Source organism: Panthera uncia, chromosome E1 (genome assembly GCF_023721935.1).
Source record: "Panthera uncia isolate 11264 chromosome E1, Puncia_PCG_1.0, whole genome shotgun sequence".
NCBI lineage: Eukaryota > Metazoa > Chordata > Mammalia > Carnivora > Felidae > Panthera > Panthera uncia.
Genome location: NC_064814.1, coordinates 13748255 through 13773490, shown reverse-complemented (window position 1 = coordinate 13773490; position 25236 = coordinate 13748255). Strand labels below are relative to the sequence as shown.

General features: G+C 48.4%; 2 protein-coding genes across 2 annotated transcripts in view; one reads left to right on the top strand and one right to left on the bottom strand.

Moving 5' to 3' along the window:
- Nucleotides 1-15619, top strand: part of EFTUD2 (elongation factor Tu GTP binding domain containing 2) — a 39567-nt gene extending 23948 nt beyond the window's left edge. Inside the window, exons 12-28 of the mRNA XM_049636280.1 lie at nt 1582-1645; nt 2229-2319; nt 3711-3846; nt 5457-5584; nt 6649-6842; nt 8267-8378; nt 8743-8883; nt 10292-10393; nt 11370-11452; nt 12039-12125; nt 12311-12437; nt 12630-12717; nt 13387-13505; nt 13704-13798; nt 14291-14444; nt 14592-14699; nt 15042-15619. Coding sequence (XP_049492237.1) covers nt 1582-1645; nt 2229-2319; nt 3711-3846; nt 5457-5584; nt 6649-6842; nt 8267-8378; nt 8743-8883; nt 10292-10393; nt 11370-11452; nt 12039-12125; nt 12311-12437; nt 12630-12717; nt 13387-13505; nt 13704-13798; nt 14291-14444; nt 14592-14699; nt 15042-15137 — 1925 coding nt within the window. The 3' untranslated portion in view covers nt 15138-15619. The remainder of the gene's footprint in view (nt 1-1581; nt 1646-2228; nt 2320-3710; nt 3847-5456; nt 5585-6648; nt 6843-8266; nt 8379-8742; nt 8884-10291; nt 10394-11369; nt 11453-12038; nt 12126-12310; nt 12438-12629; nt 12718-13386; nt 13506-13703; nt 13799-14290; nt 14445-14591; nt 14700-15041) is intronic.
- A 500-nt stretch (nt 15620-16119) lies between these two features.
- HIGD1B (HIG1 hypoxia inducible domain family member 1B) lies at nt 16120-18651 on the bottom strand. The gene is made up of 4 exons (XM_049636283.1): nt 18579-18651; nt 17593-17743; nt 16850-16984; nt 16120-16246 (listed from the first exon to the last, which is right to left on the bottom strand). The coding sequence occupies exons 2-4, from the start codon at nt 17690-17692 to the stop codon at nt 16182-16184; spliced, it is 300 nt and encodes a 99-aa protein (XP_049492240.1). The 5' UTR covers nt 17693-17743; nt 18579-18651; the 3' UTR covers nt 16120-16181.
- Nucleotides 18652-25236: the final 6585 nt, after the last annotated feature.

Here is a 25236-nt window from a genome sequence, read left to right as displayed (position 1 = left end):
AACTGTTTCACCAAAGGGGAGAGTTGAAGTAAAGCTGTGGGCAAGCTGGGTTGGGACCACATTGAGGAAGGCTTGGAATGCCAGGTTAAAGAATTTTGACTTTATCCTGGGAGCTGTTAAAGATTGGGGTAGGTTGGGGCGCCTGGGTGGCGCAGTCGGTTGAGCGTCCGACTTCAGCCAGGTCACGATCTCACGGTCCGTGAGTTCGAGCCCCGCGTCGGGCTCTGGGCTGATGGCTCGGAGCCTGGAGCCTGTTTCCGATTCTGTGTCTCCCTCTCTCTCTGTCCCTCCCCCGTTCATGCTCTGTCTCTCTCTGTCCCAAAAAATAAAAAAATAAACGTTGAAAAAAAAATTTTTGAAAAAAAAAAAAAAAAAAAGATTGGGGTAGGCTGACACGTGCAAAGCTGATAGAAGATAGGCCAGGAAGAAGGGTGGGTACAGGAAGGAACACCCGGTTAGACATTTTCACCAGTATTCAGATACAGGATCGTGAATATTGGGTTCCGGTTATTAGTGAGATTGAAAAGGAGGAGAAGAACCAGAGAGAAGTTCACCCTTTCTTCCACTGAGCGTTTATTAAACTTCCAGCACGGTAGGCCTAGTTCTTGTGAGCACTCAAGCAACTCAGTCCAGTGAGTATGCTGTACTATAAGGTGCAGTAATGGAGGCGTGTAAAAGACACAGTGGTTCAAAGGAGAGAGAGTCACTAACTAATGTGGGAAAGAAGGGAAGAATTTGGTAATTAGCAAAGTGGGGAAGAAAAAGATTTTGAACCTGGATGAAATGCCAAGGTAGCCTCAATAAAAGGGGGAATGGTCTGAAGGGGAGCGTGGCTTTAGGGGAAAAGTGATGAATATCCTTTATGGCATCTTGAGTGAAATCATCTAGATAGAAATACTCATGACAGAGTTGGTCATGTGACCAAATTGGCTAACAGGAGCTCTTGATTGAGAAGATCTTGAATTCTGAAAGCCACCGTTGCTTGGCTCAGCCTGACCAGGATTAAGAGTTACAGTCAAACTAAAAATATTAACTGGTAAAAGATGAGACAAAGGTAGGCTTTGGAGTTTTCTCTCCAGAGGACTAGATGTCTGCCTTCCAGAGGCTTGGGGCTAGTTTGAGCTTTAGCGTGGCATTGCAGCTGGGAGACTGCCCACACTGGCAGCAGAGAGCTTATGTGGATCAGGGAAGAGTGAAGGAGCCATTAAGCCCCACTTCTGGAAGGAACAGTGTTTAGGTGCAGACAGAGCATAGCATGTGGGCGGTTGGGCCTATTTTATTGAAGGAAAGCATATAAACCGTATCCTTGTCCCTAGCTCAGTTCTTTGCTTCCTAGACATACAGCTGCCTGGGTACTCATTTTGGCTCCAGCGTAGCCATGTCTAATTTGGGCCAGTCCTGTCCTTGTCTATGCCTCAGTATCCTTGTCTGCCTGCCTGGGTACAAGGAAATGTCCAGACCTTGGGAAGGAACATGCTAGAATTCCTCAGCTATAAACCACTTACGCATCTGGAACCACATATGCAGGCTTTCAAACAATACTTTGTTAGGTAGATTATAATCATATGGCTTCTCTTACAGGTGACATTAACTACCAGGAATTTGCTAAAAGACTCTGGGGTGACATCTACTTCAACCCCAAAACGTAAGTAGAGTGGGGAAGTGACTCTCTAGAGGGGGCGTTCATTTTTCCAGGAAGTGAGGACAGAGAAAGAGTTCCTAAGATTAAAACCTACCTTTTGGGAAGGGGTAGGGGGGTTGTGCAAGCAAGGGAGGGGCAGAGAGAGGGGGGACAGAGGATCTGGAGTGGGCTCTGTGCTGACAGGCTGACAGCAGTGAGCCTGATGTGGGGCTCAAACTCAAAAACCGCGAGATCATGACCTGAGCTAAAGTTGGACGCTCAACCAACTAAGCCACCTAGGTGCCCCAAAACCTACTTTTTTATTAAACATGAATAATCCTCCTCTAAGTGGTTTGGCTTCATGAGCTCTTAACAGGATGAGCCTATTTCTCTTGAGGTCTTCACAGCTCAGCTCAGGCATGCACGAGAGTCATAACCATATGCTCTCTTGGGAATCTCTCTTTGGAAATGTTATGATCACATACACATTCCTTCCCCTTCACCCTGCTCAGATTCAGAACTTAGGAAATTCACCCTTGGGGTCAGTGACACAGCCTTCTCCCTGCTGAGCCACCCATAACTCTTTTTTTTTTTTCCCTCTTAATAGACGAAAATTCACAAAAAAGGCCCCAACCAGCAGCTCCCAGAGGAGCTTTGTGGAGTTTATCTTGGAGCCTCTGTATAAGATCCTTGCTCAGGTGAGAATGTCAGGCTGCCTGGTTCAGGCCTGCCCTTCTAAACACAGAGTACAAAAGTTAGTGAACTCAGACTTCCCCCTGCCCCTAAACCTGCTCAGTTTTGTTTTACTAAGCATGAGGATAGTTGCTCACCAGTCTTCTAGATCTATGGTCCTCTAAGTGCCGTTGAATTCAGAGTGAAGGGGGGAAGATAAGAAAGAAAAGGCAATGGAGAAATTTTGTATAAAGATTTGATACTTGAGAACTAATAATTTCAGTTGTAGGGATGTGATTTACAGATATAATTGGTTTATGTATAGTGTGTGTGGGAAACAAACTGGAAATAAGTTAAATGTTTATCAGTGAGATTCTGATTAAATGAATTATGGTACATCTCAAGTATTTTGTAGCCATTAAAAGAATGGCTGTATTAGCTTGCTTTTTAATGACTTTTCTGGGCCTGTATATATGTGATGTTTGTCAAATCGGAAAGGATGCATCACGGGGTGCCTGGCTGGCTCAGTCGGCAGAGCATGCAACTCTCGATCTCCAGGTCGTGAGTTCAAGCCCCATATTGGACATATAACTTACTTGGGAAAAAAAAAAAAAGATGCATCAGACAGTGGTAAGGATGCAGTTAGACATGTAGGATTCTCCAAAGAAAAGAGTATAACATTGAGTTTGCATGAATTTGTGCCACCTAAAAAGCAGAAGTAAAGGGGTAACACTGTACGGGAGTTTTCGTAGACCTTTTTCCCAAGACAGTTATAAAATATTCAAGTGTTTAATAAGCACTGTGCACAGTTAACACACACATATACACAAAACGTGTGTGGCCATACCAGCTGACAAAAGAGTAAAACATAGCAACAAGACAAAATAACATGATTAAAATTTATTAGTGCTGAAAAATACTTAGTATCTTGTGTCAGACTGGAATGGATTAATAAAAGAAATTTATAGAGTCTGTCTCATTAGAGACCTTGAGTCTGCTGAGAATGATTTAGCTTGGCCTTGCCCTACCAGCAGATGGACTGCTAGGTGACCTTTTTTGGTTCCTTCCAGTGCAGTGATCCTCTAAATCTGAGAAGTCTCTAAATAGGGAAGAGTAAGGGATTTCCTGAGTGGGGTGAGATGCTGCTTTTCAGACACCAGGGGGCAGCACTGAAGGTCATCAGAGAGGGCCAGGTTTATTTAACCAACCCCCTTTTTCCCCCCCAGGATTGGTTTGAAGAGTAGATATCAAAGATTTCTCTCAAACCAAATGGCTGTCCTTGCCAAGAGCTCTCCCTGTAGAAGAGAACTTGGCGCAGTGACCCTTCAAATTGCCCTTTGGCCTTCCCTTGCCCTCTATAGCAGGCAACATGCTGGGGCCATCATTACAGCTGACATGGTATTTGGTACCAACACAGGTTGTGGGTGACGTGGACACCAGCCTCCCCAGGACCCTGGATGAGCTTGGCATTCATCTGACCAAAGAAGAGCTTAAGCTGAATATCCGCCCCCTGCTCAGGCTGGTCTGCAAAAAATTCTTTGGTGAATTCACAGGTAACAAAAGAGCTCATGGCCCCCTTCCCATCACTGTCATGTTCTGCCACATGTATCATGGGGACCTTTTCCTCACTCCAGTGATGTGCAGAGATGTGAGGCTTTTTTAAATAAACTGCAAGCCGGATGTACAGCACCTACATTTTTCTCCTAGCTGTTTCCTTTGGTGGATGGTACCAAGAACTCTATCTTGGGAAACAAAAGCAATTATATTTCCCTACCAGGAGGAGCGTGCAAATAAAGGAGACGTTGAAACAGATTCCGAGGTTCTAGTATTTTTACAAGACTCATAAGTGATGTAAATAGACTCATAAGCGATGGGAAATACTGGGAAAAGCAGCAGGCTCAGATTTCTTTTCTCCTAAGCTGCTGTCTCCTCTATTTAAGTGGCACAGAAGGCAGGCGGTATAGTAGAATGAGCCCTGGACCTATTGAGAAAGACCTGAATCTTGTTCCTATTGTGGCCCTGGCCCTTCCATGTGGTGAGACCTGGGTCAGCCACCTGATTCTTCTGTGACTCGAATTTCTCATCTGTAAAATAAGGGAGGTAGTAAAGGTAATGACTAAGGGTCCCCTCAGCAATCTCTTGATTCTCTCTTTTTTTTAAAATTTTTTAATGTTTATTCTTGAGAGAGAGACAGAGACAGTAGAGCTTGAGCAGGGGGTGGGCAGAGAGAGAGGGGGACACAGAATCTGAAGCAGGCTCCAGGCTCTGAGCTGTCAGCACAGAACCCGACATGGGGCTCGAATTCACAAGCCATGAGACCATGACCTGAGTGGAAGTCGGATACTTAACCAACTGAGCCACTCAGGCGCGCCAGCAATCTCTTGATTCTGGTAGTTATTAGGTGTCTGAATCCACAAGGTGCATGATTCTAGTAGTTCATTCTCAGCTGGCCATCCATCTGACCTAGGAGACACCAACTGAAAACAGATCTGCTTTCCCCAAGGTGCTAATGGAGGTTTTCTCTTTCATGGCCTATTGGCTGTTAGAAAAACAGGATGATGGGGCACCTGGGTGGCTCAGTCGGTTAAGCGTCTGACTTGGGTGCAGGTCATGATCTCACGGTTCATGGGTTCCAGCCCTTCGCTGTGCTCTGTGCTGAAAGCTCAGAACCTGGAGCCTGCGTCAGAGTCTGTGTCTCCCTTTCTGTTTGCCTCTCCTCTGCTCGCTTGCTCTCTCTCTCTGAAAAATAAATAAACGTTAAAAAAAAAAAAGAAAACAGGATGATGTATTGAACAGAAACATATGCAGTATTTCCCGAAGAGAGAGTCAACTCGGATTGTTCTGAGTAGATCTAAAGAGCTGGGGTACTTATTGTAAGTGCTCAGTAAGTGCTTATATTCAATGAAAGATCATGGATTGATAACAGACACTTGAAAATTTTTGTCACCTGAGTTCAAGGAACCATTGAGCCCTGCTTCTTGCTCTTAGAGCATACTCCCAGGAAACAAGGTGGTACTTCCCGCTGGGCTCACGGTGCCCTAGCTTAAGAGCTGAAAATGAGTCCCTGCACTTTTAGCTTTCTGGCCATCACCAGTGGATCCATAACTCACCGTCACTTCCCCCTGTGAGTGTAGAGTAATGGCTTTGTCTTCTCCCTCCACAGGCTTTGTGGACATGTGTGTGCAGCATATCCCCTCTCCAAAGGTGGGCGCCAAGCCCAAGATTGAGCACACCTACACTGGCGGTGTGGATTCTGATCTCGGCGAGGCCATGAGCGACTGTGATCCTGACGTAAGGGAAAACCCCCATTTCTGTTTTTTTTCCTCCTTCTGTTGGAGATACTGTTTTCTGGTCATAGGAATGATGCCTTCTTTCCATCCTTGCTTGCCACTCCCCGTTAGCAAAGTCAAACAGGCCTGAATTCAAGACCCAGGGTTACCACTTCTAGTGTTATGATTTTGGGAAAATTATTCTATCTTTCTAAGAGTCTTGGTGGGTAAAATGAGGATAATAGTATGTATATGACTGTTACAAAAATAAGAGTAAGAAAGTTTTACAGTTGTGTTTAGCATGGTGCCTGATAGACAGTAAACATTCAACAAATGGTAGCTAACTTTGTCAGCTTTGGGCTTTAAAAAAGTCCTTACCAGGGGCACCTGGGTGGCTCAGTTGGTTAAGCGTCCCACTTTGGCTCAGGTCATGATCTCATGGTTTGTGGGTTTGAGCCCCAGAGCCTGCTTCGGGTTCGTTCTCTCTCTCTCTCTCTCTCTCTCTCTCTCTCTCTCTCTCAAAAATAAATAATTTTTTTTTTTAATGTACTTAAAAAAAGTCTTTCCCAGGGATGCCTGGCCAACTCAGTCAGTAGAGTATATGACTGTTGATCTCCAGGTCATGAGTTCAGGCTCCACATTGGACCTACACAGCTTACTTTAAAAATAATTAATTTATTAATTGAAAAAAATTTTTTTTCCCAGCTGTTCTCAGTCTAATTTCTCAGCATGAACGACCAACTGAGAATTGTGTTACATCTTCGGAGGGAATTTGGGGCAAGCAAGTCTTGTCCTCTTGCAAGTTAACAGTGGCGATCTGCCATCCTAAACCTGCCTTTCTTCGCCATTGCCCTCATCCTCCTAGAGAAAAGACAAAGTTTTTTTGCTTTGCCCTGCCTATGACATCTCCCAGCTAATCAGGGGGTAGGGCATGGTTTGGAATTTTCCCAGGAGATTGACACATCTTCCTCTAGGTCTGGGCAGCCTCCTCGCAGAGCCGTGTCATTGCCGTCCAAGGAGGTAGAGACAAGGGTATTTACCCTGGGAATATGTGTGGTCGAGCCTGCACTCTGTCCCCACCTCCAGGGTCCCCTGATGTGCCACACCACCAAGATGTACAGCACGGATGATGGAGTTCAGTTTCATGCCTTTGGCCGGGTGCTGAGTGGCACCATCCATGCCGGGCAGCCCGTGAAGGTGCTGGGGGAGAACTACACCCTGGAGGATGAGGAAGACTCCCAGATATGCACCGTGGGTCGTCTTTGGATCTCTGTGGCCAGGTACCGCCAATAGTAGCCTATAGAGGCATGCCTTGGCCTTGTCACGGCAGCTGCATGGGCCACTTCAGTAGGGCATCAGCTGACCCTCCCTCACATCTGTTGACTTCTATTTCTTACTACCCAGAGCTGCTAGGGCCAAAAGGCAGCTACTGTTGGGATAATGCCAAGAGCCTTGCCTTTGAGTTTTGAATGGCTTATATAAACTTTTGTAAGTTTTCTATTTTTACTCTTTTTAATTCTCTCTTCCTCTTCTGTGTTTCTGAGTCACAACCTTTATGTTTCTTCCCAAAAGAAATTGTCTCCCAACCTCCACGGACTATTCTTTGACCAAGATAGAAGATTTTGCTAGATCCCTTATAGGTTCCTTATCTGCAGCACCAGACTTAGCTTGGGCCTCTGGGCTGCTTGTGAATTCATAAGTTCGGCTTCTTAGCTAGCAAGCAGAGTCAAGGCAGTTCTGTTCTGACGTGCCTGCTGTACCTTGCCGATGGCCCCCTTTCCCTCTCCAAATCCACCCATTCCCTAGAAGGCAGAGGACTGATGGCCTAGGAGAGTTGCAGTATCTTCTGTGGTGCTTTTGGCATCTCCTTACATTCTACCCCTTGGGCAGGGCCTTGCTTACCAGTAGTATCCACCTGAAATTAGGTTTTCCTCTTTTGTCCTCCTAAAATACCATGAGCTTTCTTCCACGTGCTAACCAGTTTGTAATTCCAGTTGACCCTTGAACAACACAGGTTTAAACTACACGAGTCCACTTTAATGTGGGTTTTTTTTTTTTTCCAGTAAATACACTATCATCCTGCAAATGTATTTTCTTTTCTTTATGACTTTAACATTTTCTTTTCTTTAGCTTATTTTTTAGAAGAGTACAGTGTAGAATACACATATAGAATGCACATACGAAACGTGTTAATTGAGTGTTTATGTTATCGGTAAGGCCCCCAGCGGACAGTAGGTTTTTAGTAGTTAAGTTTTGGGGGGATGGGGCGCCTGGGTGGCTCAGTCGGTTGAGCGTCCAACTTTAGCTCAGGTCATGATCTCGCGGTCCGTGAGTTCAAGCCCCGCGTCGGGCTCTGTGCTGACGGCTCGGAGCCTGGAACCTGTTTCAGATTCTGTGTCTCCCTCTCTCTCTGACCCTCCCCTGTTCGTGCTCTGTCCCTCTCTGTCTCAAAAATAAATAAACGTTAAAAAAATAATAATAATAAAAGATTTAAAAAAAGTTTTGGGGGGAGTCAGAACATATATGTGGAGTTTCAACTACATGGGGCGTTGGGGCCCCATTGTTCCTGGGTCAGTTGTACATATATGTGAGGTTACATGGTTGGTTGTTGTACCCCTCCCCTAATGGGATGTATGTTTGGTTCACCCCTGCTCCTGGCTCAGTGCCTGGCACCCCTCCTTATTTCACTCATCTGTTGCCCCAGGTACCACATTGAGGTGAACCGTGTTCCTGCTGGCAACTGGGTTCTGATCGAAGGTGTTGATCAACCAATTGTGAAGACAGCAACCATAACTGAACCCCGAGGCAATGAGGAGGTAGAGTTTCTGAAAAGGCAACTGGATTAGTTTAAGCTGGATGGTCCCATGGGAACTCACAGGGTACTAACCCGGAGTCACTGCCGCTTCCTGGTTCTGGGCCTGAGCACAGGCTGAAGCTTCTAGATCCGACCCAGCTCGAGTCTCCCTGCACTCCACTCAGTTGCTAGGAGTTAGGGGCAGTTGCTTTATCTTTTCCCTGCTGTTTGTTCTGCCCAATTACATGGGAATAAATGGCCCTTCAGGCTGCCTCCCAGCAGCACTTTGGCTCCTGGTTGGGGAGTGGTCTCCTCCTCTCTGACCTCTGTACCTTTGGTGCCTACTCAGGCCACGTGCCCTCACTCCTCTGCACTTTGAATCTCAGGCTCAGATTTTCCGCCCCTTGAAGTTCAACACCACATCCGTTATCAAGATTGCCGTGGAACCAGTCAACCCCTCAGAGCTACCCAAGATGCTGGACGGTCTGCGCAAGGTCAACAAGAGCTATCCATCCCTCACCACCAAGGTATGTTCAAGGTCTGCAATAGCTGCCCCCGGTGACAGGTCTGTGCCGCCCACTGCTTCACGTCCACCAGCTGTCTCTGATCTGCTGCTTCCAGCAGCCTATGTCGAAAGCAAGTATTCCCTCTCTGTTACTGTCATTTGAAAACAAGACACGTTTTGGGGGGGGGGGGTGCTGCGAGTGCACATGCATGTGTTCATATTCCACAGTATCTTTAGATGAGAAACAGATGTGTCTTAGAAAGTATACTTTGATGGGAATGCAAGCTGGTGCAGCCACTCTGGAAAACAGTATGGAGGTTCCTCAAAAAACTAAAACTAGAACTACCCTACGACCCAGCAATTGCACTACTAGGCATTCATCCATGGGATACAGGTGTACTGTTTCGAAGGGACACATACACCCCTGTGTTTATAGCAGCACTATCGACAATAGCCGAAGTATGGAAAGAGCCCAAATGTCCATCGACGGATGAATGGATAAAGAAGATGTGTATATATACAATGGAGTATTACTTGGCAATCAAAAAGAATGAAATCTTGCCATTTGCAACTATGTGGATGGAACTGGAGGGTATTATGTGAAGTGAAATTAGTCGGAGAAAGACAAATATATGACTTCACTCACATGAGGACTTTAAGAGACAAAACAGATGAACATAAGGGAAGGGAAACAAAAATTATATAAAAACAGAAGAGACTCATAAATATAGAGAACAAACAGGGTTACGGGGTGGGGGGAGGCGGGATGGGCTAAACGGGTAAGGGGCACTAAGGAATCTACTCCTGAAATCATTGTTGCACCAAATTAGATGTAAATTTAAAAAAATAAAAAATTAAATTAAATAAAAATAAAATAATTATTAAAAAAAGAAAAATAAAAAATAAAATAAGTAAATTTTGAAAAAAAAAGAAATATTAGGGACCAGGATTAATGACAATCACAGTTATACATTTTGTGAGGAAGTAATTTTTTTTTCTTAAAAAAAATATATATATATATACTATGAATTGATTTTCCAGAAAATATAGAAGGAAAAGTGATCATTCTGATCCTTCTACATTCTTGAGCCTGCTAGCATACTTTTCTGAGTAGCTGGCCAGGGCTAAAGGGTCAGCTTATGTCCATAGACTTAGGGCAGGGTTTTCCCTAAACGGTTATGCTGGAAATTAAATCGGTGACCTAATGCCCAGCAGCACCGTGCTGAATGGTCCAGATGTCCTGAGGATTTACCCGTTGGTCACTTCCCCACTGATCCTTCTTGAAGAGGCTGGAACTGATGCTGAGGAGTGGCTGATTCTGGTAGTGGGTTTGGGCACCTCCTCCTGGGCTCTAGCATTGATTCTGTTTCTAGCTGCTGTTGCTGGCATAAGAGGTCCAGGCTATGACCACCAGGCCTGTTATGTTTCAGGTGGAAGAGTCTGGGGAGCACGTGATTCTAGGTACTGGGGAGCTGTACCTAGACTGTGTGATGCATGATTTACGGAAGATGTACTCAGAGATCGACATCAAGGTAAATCAGCATCCTCTTTCTTGAGTACCCGCCTGGCCAGGAGCTTGACTCATGGCTCCAGACTGATTTTATAAGCAACCAAACCCTTGATCCCCCTGGAAGGCCTGAGGGAAGAGGGGGGGCCCTATTGGGGAGGAGACATGTTAGGGAAAAGCATGACCTATTGCTCCCTATCTGGGAAGGTATTTGAGATCTGGTTTGCCCCTTTCTGCAGGGTTATTCTCTGTGTCATAGTTTAAAGTCCAGGCTCCCAAGCCAAAGTGATTCTTGGTCTTTTGTTAAGGAAACAGTTATACAGTTAACCCATTTTGGTGATTAGGGCTCAGCGGAGGGTTTCAGGGAGAGAGTGAGAACTGGTTCTCCTGGATTTGTCTTTAGGTTGTGAAGTGGCCCCTTGATTAAAGTGCCCATTGCATGGCCCCAGTCTCCTAGATGGTACCCATTTTCTCCCAGTTCCTGTGGTGGTGGGAGAGAGCGCCCTCAAGTACCCCTCTTAGATCCTCCTCCTGAGGTGCCCAGGACTGGTGGTCTAGAAGATACTGAGTTCCCTGGTGGCTGGCCATGTGGGAGCTTCAGGGAGGAGCTCTGCTACTCAGAGCCAGGTGTTGAGAGTGGAAGGGGATCCCGCCAGTCAGTCCCTAGTGTCAGCTGTGACAGAGCCACGGGAGGTGCTAAGTGAGTGGTTGTGGGACGGCTGAACAGACCTTGAAAGCGTCCTTGGGGGATGATACTTTAGGCCCAGGTTTGACTCCCACGTACTCTTGGCTCAGGAACAGAAACTCCACACTCCACGAAGTTTTCTCAGTCTCCTTAGTGCTGGTAAGGATTTCTCACCTGCTATTGTACTCATTGCTGATGCTGAATAAGACGGGTTTGTCACAAAGGTAGTGCCAAGGGAACCTCAGAATTCCCTTTGGCAGAATGTTGTCCTTCCAACAAAATTAGATCTTGCCTAACAATTTATTCTGTTTCCCAGGTGGCTGACCCCGTTGTCACGTTTTGTGAGACGGTGGTGGAGACATCTTCCCTCAAGTGCTTTGCTGAAACGCCCAATAAGAAGTGAGCTGGGTGTCAGAGTGACCCTGGGACTGACAGGGGACACTTTCTCTTCCTCCCTCCTCAACTCCACCCCAGTCACAAGTACTGTGGAAACAGAGACTCCCTAGGTCTCAGGATGGGGGCTTAGGATGCTTGAGTTCTAACCTAGCACTCTCATGCCTTAGGCCTGTAGACATGATGCTGTGGAATTCTTTGCTATAGGTTCCCCAAGGATGAGTGTCCCAACTGCCACTTTTCTCCGTATAATATGATCGTCTTACAATTTTGCCCTAGCAACAGTTCTGTTGTTGTGGGAATTTTTTAAATTTTATAATTAAGTAATCTCTGCACCCAACATGGGGCTCGAACTCACAACCCTAAGATCAAGAGCTACACACTCCACTGACCGAGCCAGCCAGATGCCCTGAGACCCTACTTTTTTAAAGAGTGGTAGATTCAAGTGAAGGAAGACAGAAAATGAACCTTTTTTGCTCTGTTTTGCTCCTCTGGCTTTTACTGATGTAACTGCCTTGTCACCCTCTCCTTAGGAATGCCCCTTCTTCAAGTTCTGCTGATCCTCATCATTACTCATTTCCTTTCTGACTAGGAATAAGATCACCATGATTGCTGAGCCTCTCGAGAAGGGCCTCGCCGAGGACATAGAGAATGAGGTGGTCCAGATCACGTGGAACAGGTGAGAATGTGGCTCTGGTTTCAAGGCTGAAAGGAGACGAAGCGCTACGGCTTGCCTCCCCAGGCTCTGATACCACGTGTCCTTCTGGGAAGCAAACTGTCCCCCGGGAAGACGGGAATTGTGACCCCAGGATGCAGAAATTGCAGAGCTGCTGGAAAACCTCCATTTCCTCCTCCTTCCCCTAGGAAGAAACTGGGAGAATTCTTCCAGACCAAGTACGATTGGGATCTGCTGGCTGCCCGTTCTATCTGGGCTTTTGGCCCTGATGCCACCGGCCCCAACATCCTGGTGGATGATACCCTGCCTTCTGAGGTACAGCATAACTAACGGGAGCCGTGCAGTGGTTTCTTTGCTGTGGAGTGGAAGAAACTACAAAGTGTACTTCCTTTCCCAGAAGTATTTTGTGTCTTCTGGTGAATCTTCTTACCAGTATACTTACCTTCTCCTCCCTCTAAACTGATTGTTGCCAGGGTCACTGCTCACAGGCCCTCATGTTTTGTGCAGGTGGACAAGGCTCTTCTTGGCTCAGTGAAGGACAGCATTGTTCAAGGTTTCCAGTGGGGAACCAGGGAGGGGCCCCTCTGTGACGAGTGTAAGTTCCGACAGTGCCTCTGCCTCCCCCTCTCCAGCCCTGTAGGGTCCTTTTGCCTGGGTGTATGAGGTGGGGTGGGGTGGGCTCATGTACGGGACCTGGCAGGAGAAGCAGCTTGGGGTACATGGGGCCATTCCATATCCTAGGTCAGCTTCCTCTTCTCTCCTCTCCTCTCCTCCCTCCCCATCCAAGTGCTATTGCCTGGGACATCCCGGAAGGGAAGTCATTTCTAGACGGACATTTGCTTCTCAGTCCTGAGAAAGAATGTCCTTGAGGAGAGGTATAAAGAGGAAGATGGGATCAGAGTGGTTTATAGACGAGGTTGGACTAGTGGGCCGGAAGGTGCAATTCCTAGCACTTACTCTATATCCAAAAACAATTAAGTATCTACAAAAAAAAAAAAAAAAATCCCATAAACTTCTAGGAAAGCTTTACAATGCCTGAGCGTGGCCTGAAACAAACATAAAGAATGTGTGCCTAACTTCTGTCCTCTGCTATAGGCCTTAGTATCCTATCAGAACACCCATCTGCAGGGTGATTTTGTCCCATATCTTTTGTGATCTTAAGACAGCCGCCATGCTGCTAGAGGCTCCTTGGTGCCCTGCGCGTGGGCCCTTGACTAGCACCAGAACCACTCCTCAGTCATCAACTCCCCCATCTCCTTTCCAGTGATTCGAAATGTCAAGTTTAAGATCCTGGATGCAGTGGTTGCCCAAGAGCCCTTGCACCGGGGCGGGGGCCAAATCATCCCCACGGCCAGGAGAGTTGTCTATTCTGCCTTCCTCATGGTAAGTGAGTGGAGCTGAGTTGCTCTGGGGCACTATGTGGAGATTCCAGCTATGCGGGTCTCAAGACCACAGTTCCTCCAGCCTTTTTCTCTGTCCAGGTCCTCAAGACCACAGTCCCTCCAGCCTTTTTCTCTATCCAGGTCCTCAATCCTCAGCCTTGCCCAAGCTAAGGAACTCTTTCTTCTTGCCCTGTTGCAGGCCACTCCTCGTCTGATGGAGCCTTACTACTTCGTGGAGGTCCAGGCCCCTGCAGATTGTGTCTCTGCTGTGTATACTGTCCTGGCCAGGCGCAGGTGAGCCATGGGCATGTTAGGGATGGTGCAGGGAGCAGGAGCACCGCAAGAGTAACTGGGCTCCGTGGGGAAGGAGGTGGACCTCCTGTACTGTCCCTGCTCCTAGAACCTAGTGAGCTGGTTTTTCAAAATAAAGTAGGAAAGGATTAAGGCAGACCCCTGCTTCACTGCAGATAAAAAGTTGAGATTCCTTCTTGGACGCCTCTCTGTGGAGAACCCCCCGGGGAAAGTACTGAAATGTGTCAGTGGGGGAATGTCTGTAGGACCTTGTCCCTTCAGTGTTGCCACTCAAATGTAGCAGTCACTACCCCTTTGGCTGACATGGGAAATGACACTGAGGCCCCCCCCCCCCCCGCCTTTTCCATCCACTGTAGCACGATTGTGGTTATTCTTTCTTTGATGGTAACTCTGTGTTGTATATTTGGGACAGATTCCTTCTCTGCTTTTGGTCTCTGAAGGATGAGGGACTCAGCCTTTGTTTTTCTGTCGCAGGGGGCATGTGACTCAGGATGCACCCATCCCAGGCTCCCCTCTCTACACCATCAAAGCTTTCATCCCCGCCATTGACTCTTTTGGCTTTGAGACCGATCTGCGGACTCACACCCAGGGGCAGGCCTTTTCCTTGTCTGTCTTCCACCATTGGCAGGTGAGAAAATGGTGCAGGCTGGCCAGTGCGGCCTCCCACCTGTTCAAGGCCAGTCTTCTCTGGTCTGTTCCCCTTTCAAATCCCAAGTGAGATTTCCAACGTCCTAGAGAAAAGTGCTGGACCATTGGAAACCACTTTGCCTTTCAGATTGTGCCCGGTGATCCTCTGGACAAGAGCATTGTCATCCGTCCCCTGGAGCCACAACCAGCTCCTCACCTGGCCCGAGAATTCATGATCAAAACCCGTCGCAGGAAGGTATGTGTCCCTCAGGCCCATTGCCAGCCCTTAATCCCCAGGGCTCTTGGCAGGAGTTGGATCTCTCTTCATTTCTTCCTTTGGGACCCTTCTCCCAAAGACTGAGAGCGGTTTACCGTATAACGCAAAGAGGTGCAATCTGTCCAGGCCTCAGGCCACCAGACCTGGGACACAGTCTGACCAGGAAGGGAGCGCCTTATCTTCTCCAGTGGTGACTCCTGAAATAGCTGGTCCACAGCTTCACCCCACCAGCCCCCCACCCCAGCACAGGCCTCAGGCGGCCTCCAGCTCAATCGACCACCACATAGGGGTCTTTCTTACATCTGTCCCCACTCTCTGCAGGGACTGAGTGAGGATGTGAGCATCAGCAAGTTCTTTGATGATCCCATGTTGCTGGAGCTCGCCAAGCAGGATGTTGTGCTCAATTACCCCATGTGAGTGTCGGGACTCCTGGCAGCCCCTGCTCCCTGCAGTGGGCTGTATCCTGGACTTGAAGCTGGGACCTGGTGTGACCTGGACTCCATGTTGTCAGAGAGCATCTGGGAGCTGCTGTGGCCATTTTTAACAACCTCAAAGCCTCCAACCCAGAGTCCCAACGAGGGAAGAGTATTTGGCCTCCTGGTTCCTCTGCAGCCTCTGCCTGGCTCCATTCCCATGGAACAGAGAAGAGCTCGGGCTCGGAGAAGGAGAAGGGGACAAAGTGTTTAACCCCAAGGGGCCCTGTCTTCAGGATTTACATGGAATTTTTTTTTTTTTTTTTACAAGTTTGACCTTAGACATGGATTTTAAATGAACAGAACATTCTGACCTCTGCCTTGCTCTGTTCCTTTCATCCCTACCCCCCCTGCCCCTCCCCCTTTCCTCCAACAGTCTGGTCTTGGCACTTGGGTTCTGAATGAATATATGTCATCTCATGTGAAGCTTCACGGTCTCTTCTCCCAGCTGCAGTCTTCCTGCCTGGGTCCCCAGGACAGCGGCCTGTGGTGGGAGGGACGCCTGCCTCGTAATCCAGTGCTCCCGTGAGCATCGGGGCCACTTTCTTGCCACCCCCCCATCCCCTGCACCTACCACCCGGTCCTCTCTACCGTGCTGCTTCTGGTTGGGACCTGGGGTGGCTTAGGAGGTATTGGGCTTCTGGGATTGGAGGCTGTTGCCCCTGGAGCTGGGGGCCAGAACTCTGATTTCCAAACCTTTCTCTAAACCTACACACACACACACACACACACTCACTCTCTCTCTCTCTCTCTCTCTCTCTCTCTCTCTCTCTCTCACACACACACACACACACACACACACACACACACACACACCAGCCACTACTGGTCCCTAACTCTGCCCTGCCCCGTGTGAAGAAGAGACTTGATTTTCCTCAAAGCTCTGCCCCGTGTGAAGAAGAGACTTGATTTTCCTCAAAATGCTTTATTAGGAACGTACCAGGGATTGATGGACGAGGCTCTGGCTGCCCCGGGCCCTACAGGAATCCTACTTCTCCCCGGCATCCGGTGCTGTTCTTTTGATGTAGTCTCTGTACATCGTGTACACAGCACCTGCAGGAAGGAGAAGGGAAAACAGCCCATAACACCCAACCCTGTAGCCATCCTCTGGCTCTCCCAGGAGCCTGACTGCAGCCGTTCCCCTGAGGGTCCAGCTTCCCTGCTCAGCTTCCCTTTCTGCTCTAGCTCTCAGTAGCTGCTACAAGTACCTGCAGAGCCCTTCCGTGTAGATTACCTCTCTGAGAAACCCCACAGCAACCTGCGAGGTCGGCAAGCCAGGGTGCTTACCATCATGTTGCACATGGGGAAACTGAGGCTCAGAGAAAGGGACTTGTCAACGGTCACACAGCTAGTAAGTAGCTGTCTGCCCCTTGACCCACAGAGGAAGGGAAATTCAGCATGTGTTCTGCTGTGTGACTTTTCTCACCTCTCAGGACAGACTGCCATAAAACCAACTGTGCACCATCCCCACGGGCCTGGGACAGGAGGCCAAGCAGGGACCCCTGAAAATGGCTTGGTTTGAGGGTTTCACCCAAACCTCCACTTGCTGTGGAGCCTGGTGGGACTGAAATCATGGTCCTTTAACCATCGGGACTCACAGCCAGATTTTGTCTAACAAGCTGCGTTTTCGTTCCGTGACCCCCACCAGCCCCTCACCTAGCAAGACCGCACCCACGGCACAGGCCTGCGCTGCCACTCGGGTGTGAATCAGGTGTATGGACATCTTGGTGGAACCACGAGCCTTCAGCCGATAAATCCTGTATGCTGCCACTGCCAGGCAGCCTCCCAAGCCTGTAGGCAGAGAACATGACCCTTGGGCCTCAGTCACCGATCATATGGCTCCCCTGATGAGACCCTTTGCAGGCGGGGCAGGCTGGGCATCTGGATAAACCCCTACTTCCGTGCCGCTTCATGGTGGGAGACGGGGGACTATGAAGAGAATATCGAGTTGTTTACTCCCAATGGCATTTTCAAAGTGGCTGTCTACCTCCAGTGAGCCCTCTACATACAAATAGCCCATCACGGGCCTCCCCCACCCCCCATTTGCTCTGCTCCGGACCCTCCTCCAGCCATGTTGGCTCCCACAGCTCCTTTTCTTTTCTCCCAGGGCCTGGAGAAAGGAAGCCCTGGGAGACGCCAGACCGCTCTTTCCCATCCTGATGCTGGTGTCGATGCTCCCCGTTTCCCTGCACCCCAGGCCGTCAGTCGGCCACCACCTCCACCCATCCAGACTCCTTGTCAGGCGTGTCCCTTCCCTTGGCACCTTTGCTGCTGGTTCACTCTTCTCCTAGCTGTTGGCTGTTCCGTGGGCAGGACACTTGAGTCCTCTGCTTCCTTTGAAAGGGCTAGGAGACCTTTTCCGTGAGAGAAGGCCCCTCATTCCCTACTTTACCACTCACCTACAGGCACCAGTGGAGACTCCCTGGTCTTCCTCAGGAACTTCTCAGACACACTGTCTTCGCCTTCAGGTGGTACCCACCAGCCTTTGTTAGCAGACATGATCCTGGCTCCAGATGTCAGCAGCTGGGGCTCTGAGGTTTCAGCCCAGTCCTACAAGGAGGCACCCCATAACAGGAACTCCCAATTCTCCTCAACTTGGGGGGAAAAGAGGGGAGTTGCCTGCTAAGAACCTCTCTTACCATCCCCGACACAGCCCCTACTTGAGAAGATGTCCCAAGTGTCCTGTCTCATATGGCTGGACCACTACCGCCATCCCTTCTTCCTCACGTCTGCCTCTTCCCCAGCTCATTCTGACTGTTTTCTCTGCTTCCCCCTCCTTCCATCTGTATCCCTATGTGATCCTTGGGTCAAGAAAAGCAGCTGGAAAAATCCACAGATGAGGGCGAGAGGAACAGGCCTTGAGCCTTGGGACCCCCACTGGCCTGGAGTCTGTGAGGGTTGCTCCTCTGGGAGCTGCAGATCCCACAGAGCAGGTCTGGCCCCAGGGAAGCAGGCCATCCCAGACAGTGTTCCAGCACTGGTTACCGAGTCACCAGAGCCAAAAAATTAAAATAATTGGACATTGATTTGTGAATAATTTAGCATAGATTTTGGACATTAATACTAACAGAACTAATTCTGGTCCCTGAACTGCTCCCGTTTCCATTTCTTGCCAGGTTCTTTGCGATTGCCAACCCCCTGCCTCCCTCCCTGGGCTGGTGACCCCTAGTGCTCTACTTGCTAACCCCCCAGTAAACATCTGCTCTGATCACAAACTAGACAGAGTCCCAGAGTCCTGGTCCTTAGACAAGGGCTTCTGCCTGTGGGGTGCCTTCTAGGTCTAACCCGTGAGACAGATGCCCTGCGTGAGGCGACCTCCAGGTGCCTCTCTCCTGGAGGAGCAAGGACTGTCGGCCCCACACGTTCTTAACATGCTGGTGCTTACCCTAGGAGATGGCTAGAAAGAGTGCAAGCAGCCCGGCCAGGGCTCAGCATCTGCTGTTTTGAACCGATCAGGAGCTGATGATGGAGCTGCCACTGTGGGGTCAGGGAAGCGAGCTTTCTGTGGACTTTGAAGTCTGGAATGGAGAGGGGAGGAGATAGGCCAGGGCATCAGTCTTAACCCCCCATTTGCTGAGTTCCAGGCCAGAGCTCCATGCGCTAGAAAGTAATGAAAGATCACATGGCAGGAGGCCTTAACTAGATTCAGTCCAGTAATTCCCATGGATGTAAGGGGTTGGATCAAACAGGAACTTGATACAGAGAACTGAGATCGGAATACCGAGGCAAGGAAGGGTAGAGATCATGGCTTCTCCCCCAAGCTATACTGCTTCAAACACTCATGAACAAAGTGGGCTGTAAATAAAATGCCCCAATTGTGGGAGGCAGGCCCTCTGGTCTTGGTCTTGATCCTTTTCAAGGATGCTTTCTGGATCAGGGAGATTCATCCAATTTGTAACCGCTAGGACTACCTCGCATCTCCAGGGATCCTTGTACTACAGGTGGGGGACGGGGGCATGGGGAGAGGGGGGATGATGTTCACTAGGGACAGAGGTGACAAGTGGCCAGGCTTACCACCTATTCTGTTTGAGGTATTTACTTTTCAGACCTCTCAAATGTTCTATACAGTAGGGAAGGAACTGAGCTTCGGAGAGGCTAAATGATCTCCAAGGTGCACAGCTAGTAAATGGCAGTGTCAGCATCTGAATGTAGGTCTGACTGGTTCCAGAGTTTGTACTTCTAGCCTACTTCCCAGGGGCTGGCTAAGCAGAAACCCTCTCCATTGAGGCTGAAGCTTAGGAGTGCTAATCAATCTCAGCATCCTGGATTCGGAGAAGAGGAAAGTACCTTCTTGCTAAGCAGGAGTGAAAAGATTGACGTACGCTACGGAGAATCCCACTCTATCCCAGCGCTTTGTTCTTACCCTAGATACTCAGCCCCATGTGCCTGTCCTAAAGGGGCTTTACAGCACAGAAAATCCGTCCAGCAGCTGATGTCTTTCTTTTCTCTCTCCAGCACTCACTGCTCTAGGAAGAGACCCAGGGTCACAGCAGCTCCCCAGAGCCCTCACATATCCCCAGCGTCCATGGGAACTCTCCTCCCAGTCATTCACACACACTCTCCCAGGCTGCCTCTCCTGGTCCCAAGAGTGACCTGAATTCTCAAGAGATGGATGGTCTAGGCCAGAGGTAGGGGGATGGAAATGCCTGGATGACACAGAGCAAGAATCAGGATCAACTCCAAGCCCTTTGTAGAACAGGGGCCAAGCTGTAGAGGGCAAAGTTCAATTTAATTGAGAAGTTCTCCCTTCTTGTTGGGATTCTGTTGATGCTCCTACAGCATCTCAGCCCAGAATTGAGAAAATAATAATAGACATAGTTGCTGTGGTTCTCTGAGCACCTAGGAGGCAAGAAGTGTGCTAATTGCTTTAAGGAGGTTATTTTATTTCATCCTCATAATAACTCTGTAAGGTAGGTACTGTTATTCCCCTTTCACAGATGAAAAACTGAGGCTTGGGTTAAATGTCCCGCTCCAGGTCACAATAAGTGACAGAAAAAAAGAACCAGACTTCTAACTGTTCCTAAAATCAAATCTCACTGTTCTGGATGAATGGGAGGACTATTAAGCAGAGGGAAAGTCTTGAAATAGAAGAAATAAAATTGCTTTTTACTTCTGAGAACACACAGTAACCAAAACTTCAAGGAACATTTCTGTAGAGTCCTGCTTCAGTAAACAGAGAAGATAAAATAACATTTTTGTTAATAGGCCAAGTCTTCAATAATTATTGCTATTTAAGCATTTCTCCATAGTCATTTATGTCGTACGCCTTTTTTTTTTTCTTCCAGGTCACATCACACCCCGAGACATTCTAATTTCAAGGGGTCTCAATTGAGTGATGTGGACAGACTTAACGAATCCAGAGTGTAGGCCAGAGTCAGAGTCAGACGTGGGGTCAGTTAGCTGCTTGGCCACTCTCTGAATATTTGGTCTTCTATCACTCAACCTCTTTTGAGTCTGTGCCGTCATCTGTAAAACGGAGGTAGCATCTCCCCAAATGGTTAGAATTTCCCTCCATGCTGCCTGCTCCTCTTCCTCCCAAATGAGCAAGCGTCAGGAAACAACGGGTAGAGGCTGGGGGAGAAGCGGAAGGTCTCTGACAACAGATAGAAAGGTTACCACGTTCTGGGTGGTCCAAATTCAGCACACCCCTGTCCCTCTCCAACCTCCTTTCTCTGGCTTCCCCACCCTAACAGGAAGCTTTGGGCTCATTCTCCCCATTCTGTTGGGAGGAGGGGTGGCCAGGACTTGAAGCTCTATACAATCTAAGGCACCGCTGTGCTATATATAGCTCCAGGGAGCTGAGGGCCAGGACAGGGGAGAGAGGGCCAGCAGCTCTTTTGCCTTGAGCTAAGGAGTGCTGTGAGGGAGGCGATGCTGAAGAATGAACTGGATAAGGAACAGAAGATCTGAGTTGGGCCTGGAATGGGGAGGACCCAGACTGAAGGGCTGGAGGAATCACAGGAGAGAAAACACTAGGCCATATATAGTAGTGTCTCAGGGACTTGAGGTGCAAAGAGTGGGGGGAACAGAAACAAGCTGGGGCAGTGGAAGTTTCCAGACAACATGGCTAGACTGAGGCACCCTCTAGAAAGTGCCCGGGGTAGAGAGGGTAAGACATCCTCCCCCTAAAAGCAGGCACTGGCTTCCAAGGACACCCCAAGAGTCATGGGCCTGGGACCAGGAAAGTGCCTTTGGTACCTCTTATCTTTCTGGGGAGACTATGCACGTATTTAAAAAGCTCCGGGGAGGGGCGCCTGGGTGGCTCAGTCGGTTAAGCATCCGACTTCAGCTCAGGTCACGATCTCACTGTCCGTGAGTTTGAGCCCCGCGTCAGGCTCTGGGCTGACGGCTCAGAGCCTGGAGCCTGTTTCAGATTCTGTGTCTCCCTCTCTCTGCCCCTCCCCCGTTCATGCTCTGTCTCTCTCTGTCTCAAAAATAAATAAACGTTAAAAAAATATATATATATTTTTTAAAATAAAAAGCTCCGGGGAGCTCCTAGCTGGCTCAGTCAGGGTCTTGAGTTCAATCCGCATTTTGGGTATGGGGCCTGCTTACAAAGGTGAAATCGGGGCGCCTGGGTGGCTCAGTCAGTTAAGCCTCCACCTCTTGTTTACTGCTCAAGGTCGTGTTCTCACGGTACTGAGATGGAACCCGGGTCAAGCTCCACACGCTGAGCCTGGAGCCTGCTCCGAATGCTCTCTCTGCCCTTCCTCTGCACGCATGCTCTCTTCTCTCTCAAAATAAATAAACAAATAAATAAAATGTTTTTTGGTTTTTTTTTTTTTAAGGTAAAATCTTAAAAAGCTCCTAAGAGGGTGGATATAGCGACTGGAAGGCTGCATCTGACTGTAGTGAGGCTGACATAGAATCACATCTTGTGAAGGACCAATTTGGAGCTGTGTATTTATACACACCTGCCTCAGATGACAAATGGATGCTCCAGAGATGGGAAACGTTTTGCTAAGATCCTTATGTTGCGTGCTTTTGAATACCCAAATTACCTGGCTTCCTCTAAAGAACACTGTGGGAAGGAGCTAATGCCTTTTGGAGCCTAGGAGGATTACGCACTTTACATATTTTACTTAATCCTCACAACAATCCCAACAGATGGATCTCATCCCCATTTAACAGATGAAGAAACCACGGCTCAGAGAGCAAGTAAATGACTGACCCATCCAACCAATAATGTTAACCACTATAGACCACTTTCCAGTGGAAAACTAACATATCAAGGAATAATGTGACTTCGTGTACAGTTCTCTCTCTCTCTTTTCTTTTCTTTTTTTTTTTTAACATTTATTCATTTTTGAGAGACAGAAAGCACGAGCAGGGGAGGGGCAGAGCGTGAGGGACACAGAATCGGAAGCAGGCTCCTGGCTCTGAGCTGTCCACACAGAGCCCTATGTGGGGTTCAAACTCACAGACCCCGCGGGATCATGACCTGAACTCAAGTTTAATCGACTGAGCCACCCGGGGCGCCCCCCTCTTTCTCTTTTTTTCAATGTTTATTTTTGAGAGAGAAGGCGACAGAAGATCCAAAGTGTCCTCTGCACGAACAGCAGCAAGCCCAATGCAGGCCTTGAACTCACGAACGGAGAGATTATGATCTGAGCCGAAGTCGGACGGACACTCAACCAACTGTGCCACCCAGGTGCCCCCATGTACATTTCACCATCGCATTCTCACACCATCTTAGAAATAAGAGTAAACAAGTGCAAACAGCTGGGCAGAGCGAACTTGCAGAAATTCAATGACTGTGCAGCTACCCCACTCCTTCTCACCAACACAGACTAGCTCCTGCCCCAGCACCCTGCATTTTAGGTGCATCCAAAAGTCCTTGCCTGGTGGATGGTACCGGAACGGGACCTCTCCCACCTCCCCCCTCTCTCCTCCCTCCCCCAGCTCCTGCACACTTCACTTATTCTTCATTTGCAAGTAAATTGACCTTAATTTAAAATTCTGCATTAATACACAGGAACTGCTAACTGGGCTCAGGGAACGGGCTGTGGGGGTCGCATCTGATGTGGGAAACAAAGGCAGAAGGAAATGGCAGATAAAAATAAATTTCCTTATAACCTGTAGCCCGTTGACAAATAACTTGAGGCTGGCAGGGTAAAACATTTCTCCAGGAACTCCCTACTATCTTACCGTGAAGGCTTCGCTTGAGGGAAAAACAACCTTAGCTTGACAAAACCCTACCTCTCTGAGCCTTTGCTTCCCATCCCCCAGGACACGAGAATCTACTCTGAGTTTACTGGCCAAGTGGGGACCCTGGAAAATGTGTAATGGAAATAGTGACACACTGCAGTCTTCAAGTTGACCCTACGGTTCCCAAACCACAGAGCCCCAGGGTGACTCTCAAGTTTTCAGACTGGATTTTGATCCTTTCCTGCCTGGGCCCCATGTGAATAAAAAGTGATGCGGTTCTCACAGCACCCGGCTCCATTCCTCTCTGCCAGAGGCTTGGAAACCAGACCCATTTCCCTGTTTGAAGCTTGAGGCTTTTTTTCCTTCCCTCCAGTAGCCTGCCTTTTTGTGCTAGCCATGGCAAGCTTTCAATCACTCACTCTTCACTCTGCATATACTTGCTAAGCACCTACTATGTGCTGAGCTCTGGTCCAGAAACTGAGAGGCAGGCAGTGGTCCTGCCCTCAGAAAACTCACATTCTAATAGCTGCCCTGGTTTGCTCCAGACCCTGGTGACTCCCTGGATCAGAGATCCCCTTGATGTGGGAAACAAAGACAAATGAAAAATTAAATTTTCTTACTGCCTACAGCCCATTGGCAAGGCCTTGAACAGTCAGTGACCTTCCTCTAGGGGCTCAGCTGCCTCGATGATGACACTTTGCTAAGGGCAAAGGGAATCTTAGCTTAACATTTCCACCCCCCCCCCCCCCCAGGATCCTGTAGGTCTACTTTAACATATAAAAATTCCTTTGGGGGGCAACTGGGTGGCTCAGTCGGTTAGTGTCTCACTTTGGCTCAGGTCATGATCTCATGTTTCATGAGTTTGAGCCCCGCATCAGGCTCTGTGCTGACAGCTCAGAGCCTCGAGCCTGCTTTGGATTCTGTGTCTCCCTCTCTTTCTGCCTCTCCCCCACTTGCACTCTGTGTGTGTGTGTGTCTCAAAAATAATTAAGCATTAAAAAAGAAATTAAAAGTTCCTTTGGAAACTTCCTTTATCTCTACTCCCCCACCTCCTGCCACCAAGATATATGTTAGCAATCATACTCCAACCTTATGGCCCCCTGATATACATCTGAAGGGTTTCATGACTGAGGTTTTAAGAAACAGTAATAAATGACCATTTCCTAACAGCAGTTAGCCCCTCAAGGTCCTGGAAAACTTGTTTCCAAAATACCTTAGAGGGTTACTCTATCCCTAACTGCCTCCCAACCTGAAGGTATATAATCAGTTACCTGTCACAACCCCAGTGCAGCTCTTTCTGCCCACAGTCCTGTCCCGTGCTTTAATAAAATCACCATTTTGCACTGAAGACCTCTCAAGAATTCTTTCTTGGCTATCAGCTTCAAACCCCAACACTTCAAACCACATCACTTTGGCTCGGGTTTCTGGCCTCAGTTTCCCACCTATAACTGAATTAAGAGATGTTACTAGCTGGCAAAGTGATAGAAGAGAGAAGCATTTTATTTCTGTTTTGTTTAGTTTTGTTTTCTAACTATCCAGAGGTAAAACAGCTTAGCTTCCTTGGGTCTCATTATTTCCACCTTTAAAAGGTTTCTCTACCAGAAGAGACAGGGCTACAGGTTTGGTAGTAAGGTAACAAATATAGAAAGGGTATTGTTCTGGGGCGCCTGGGTGGCTCAGTCGGTTGAGCATCCGACTTCAGCTCAGGTCATGATCTCACAGTTCATGAGTTTGAGCCCCGGGTCGGGCTCTGTGCTGACAGCTCAGAACCTGGACCCTGCTTCAGGTTCTGTATCTCCCTCTCTCTCTCTCTGCTCCTCCCCTGCTCACATGCTGTCTCTCTCTCAAAAAGAAAGAAAGAAAGAAAGAAAGAAAGAAAGAAAGAAAGAAAGAAA

What these genes read in the sequence shown, in the direction of transcription:
- HIGD1B (XM_049636283.1), bottom strand. Translation starts at nt 17,692, where the DNA reads ATGTCTGCTAACAAAGGCTGGTGGGTACCACCTGAAGGCGAAGACAGT. An exon ending in GTCTCCACTGGTGCCTGTAG is followed by an intron (nt 16,985 to 17,592) that starts GTGAGTGGTAAA and finishes CTCTGCCTACAG; the next exon opens with GCTTGGGAGGCTGCCTGGCA. An exon ending in CGTGGGTGCGGTCTTGCTAG is followed by an intron (nt 16,247 to 16,849) that starts GTGAGGGGCTGG and finishes TCCTTCCTGCAG; the next exon opens with GTGCTGTGTACACGATGTAC.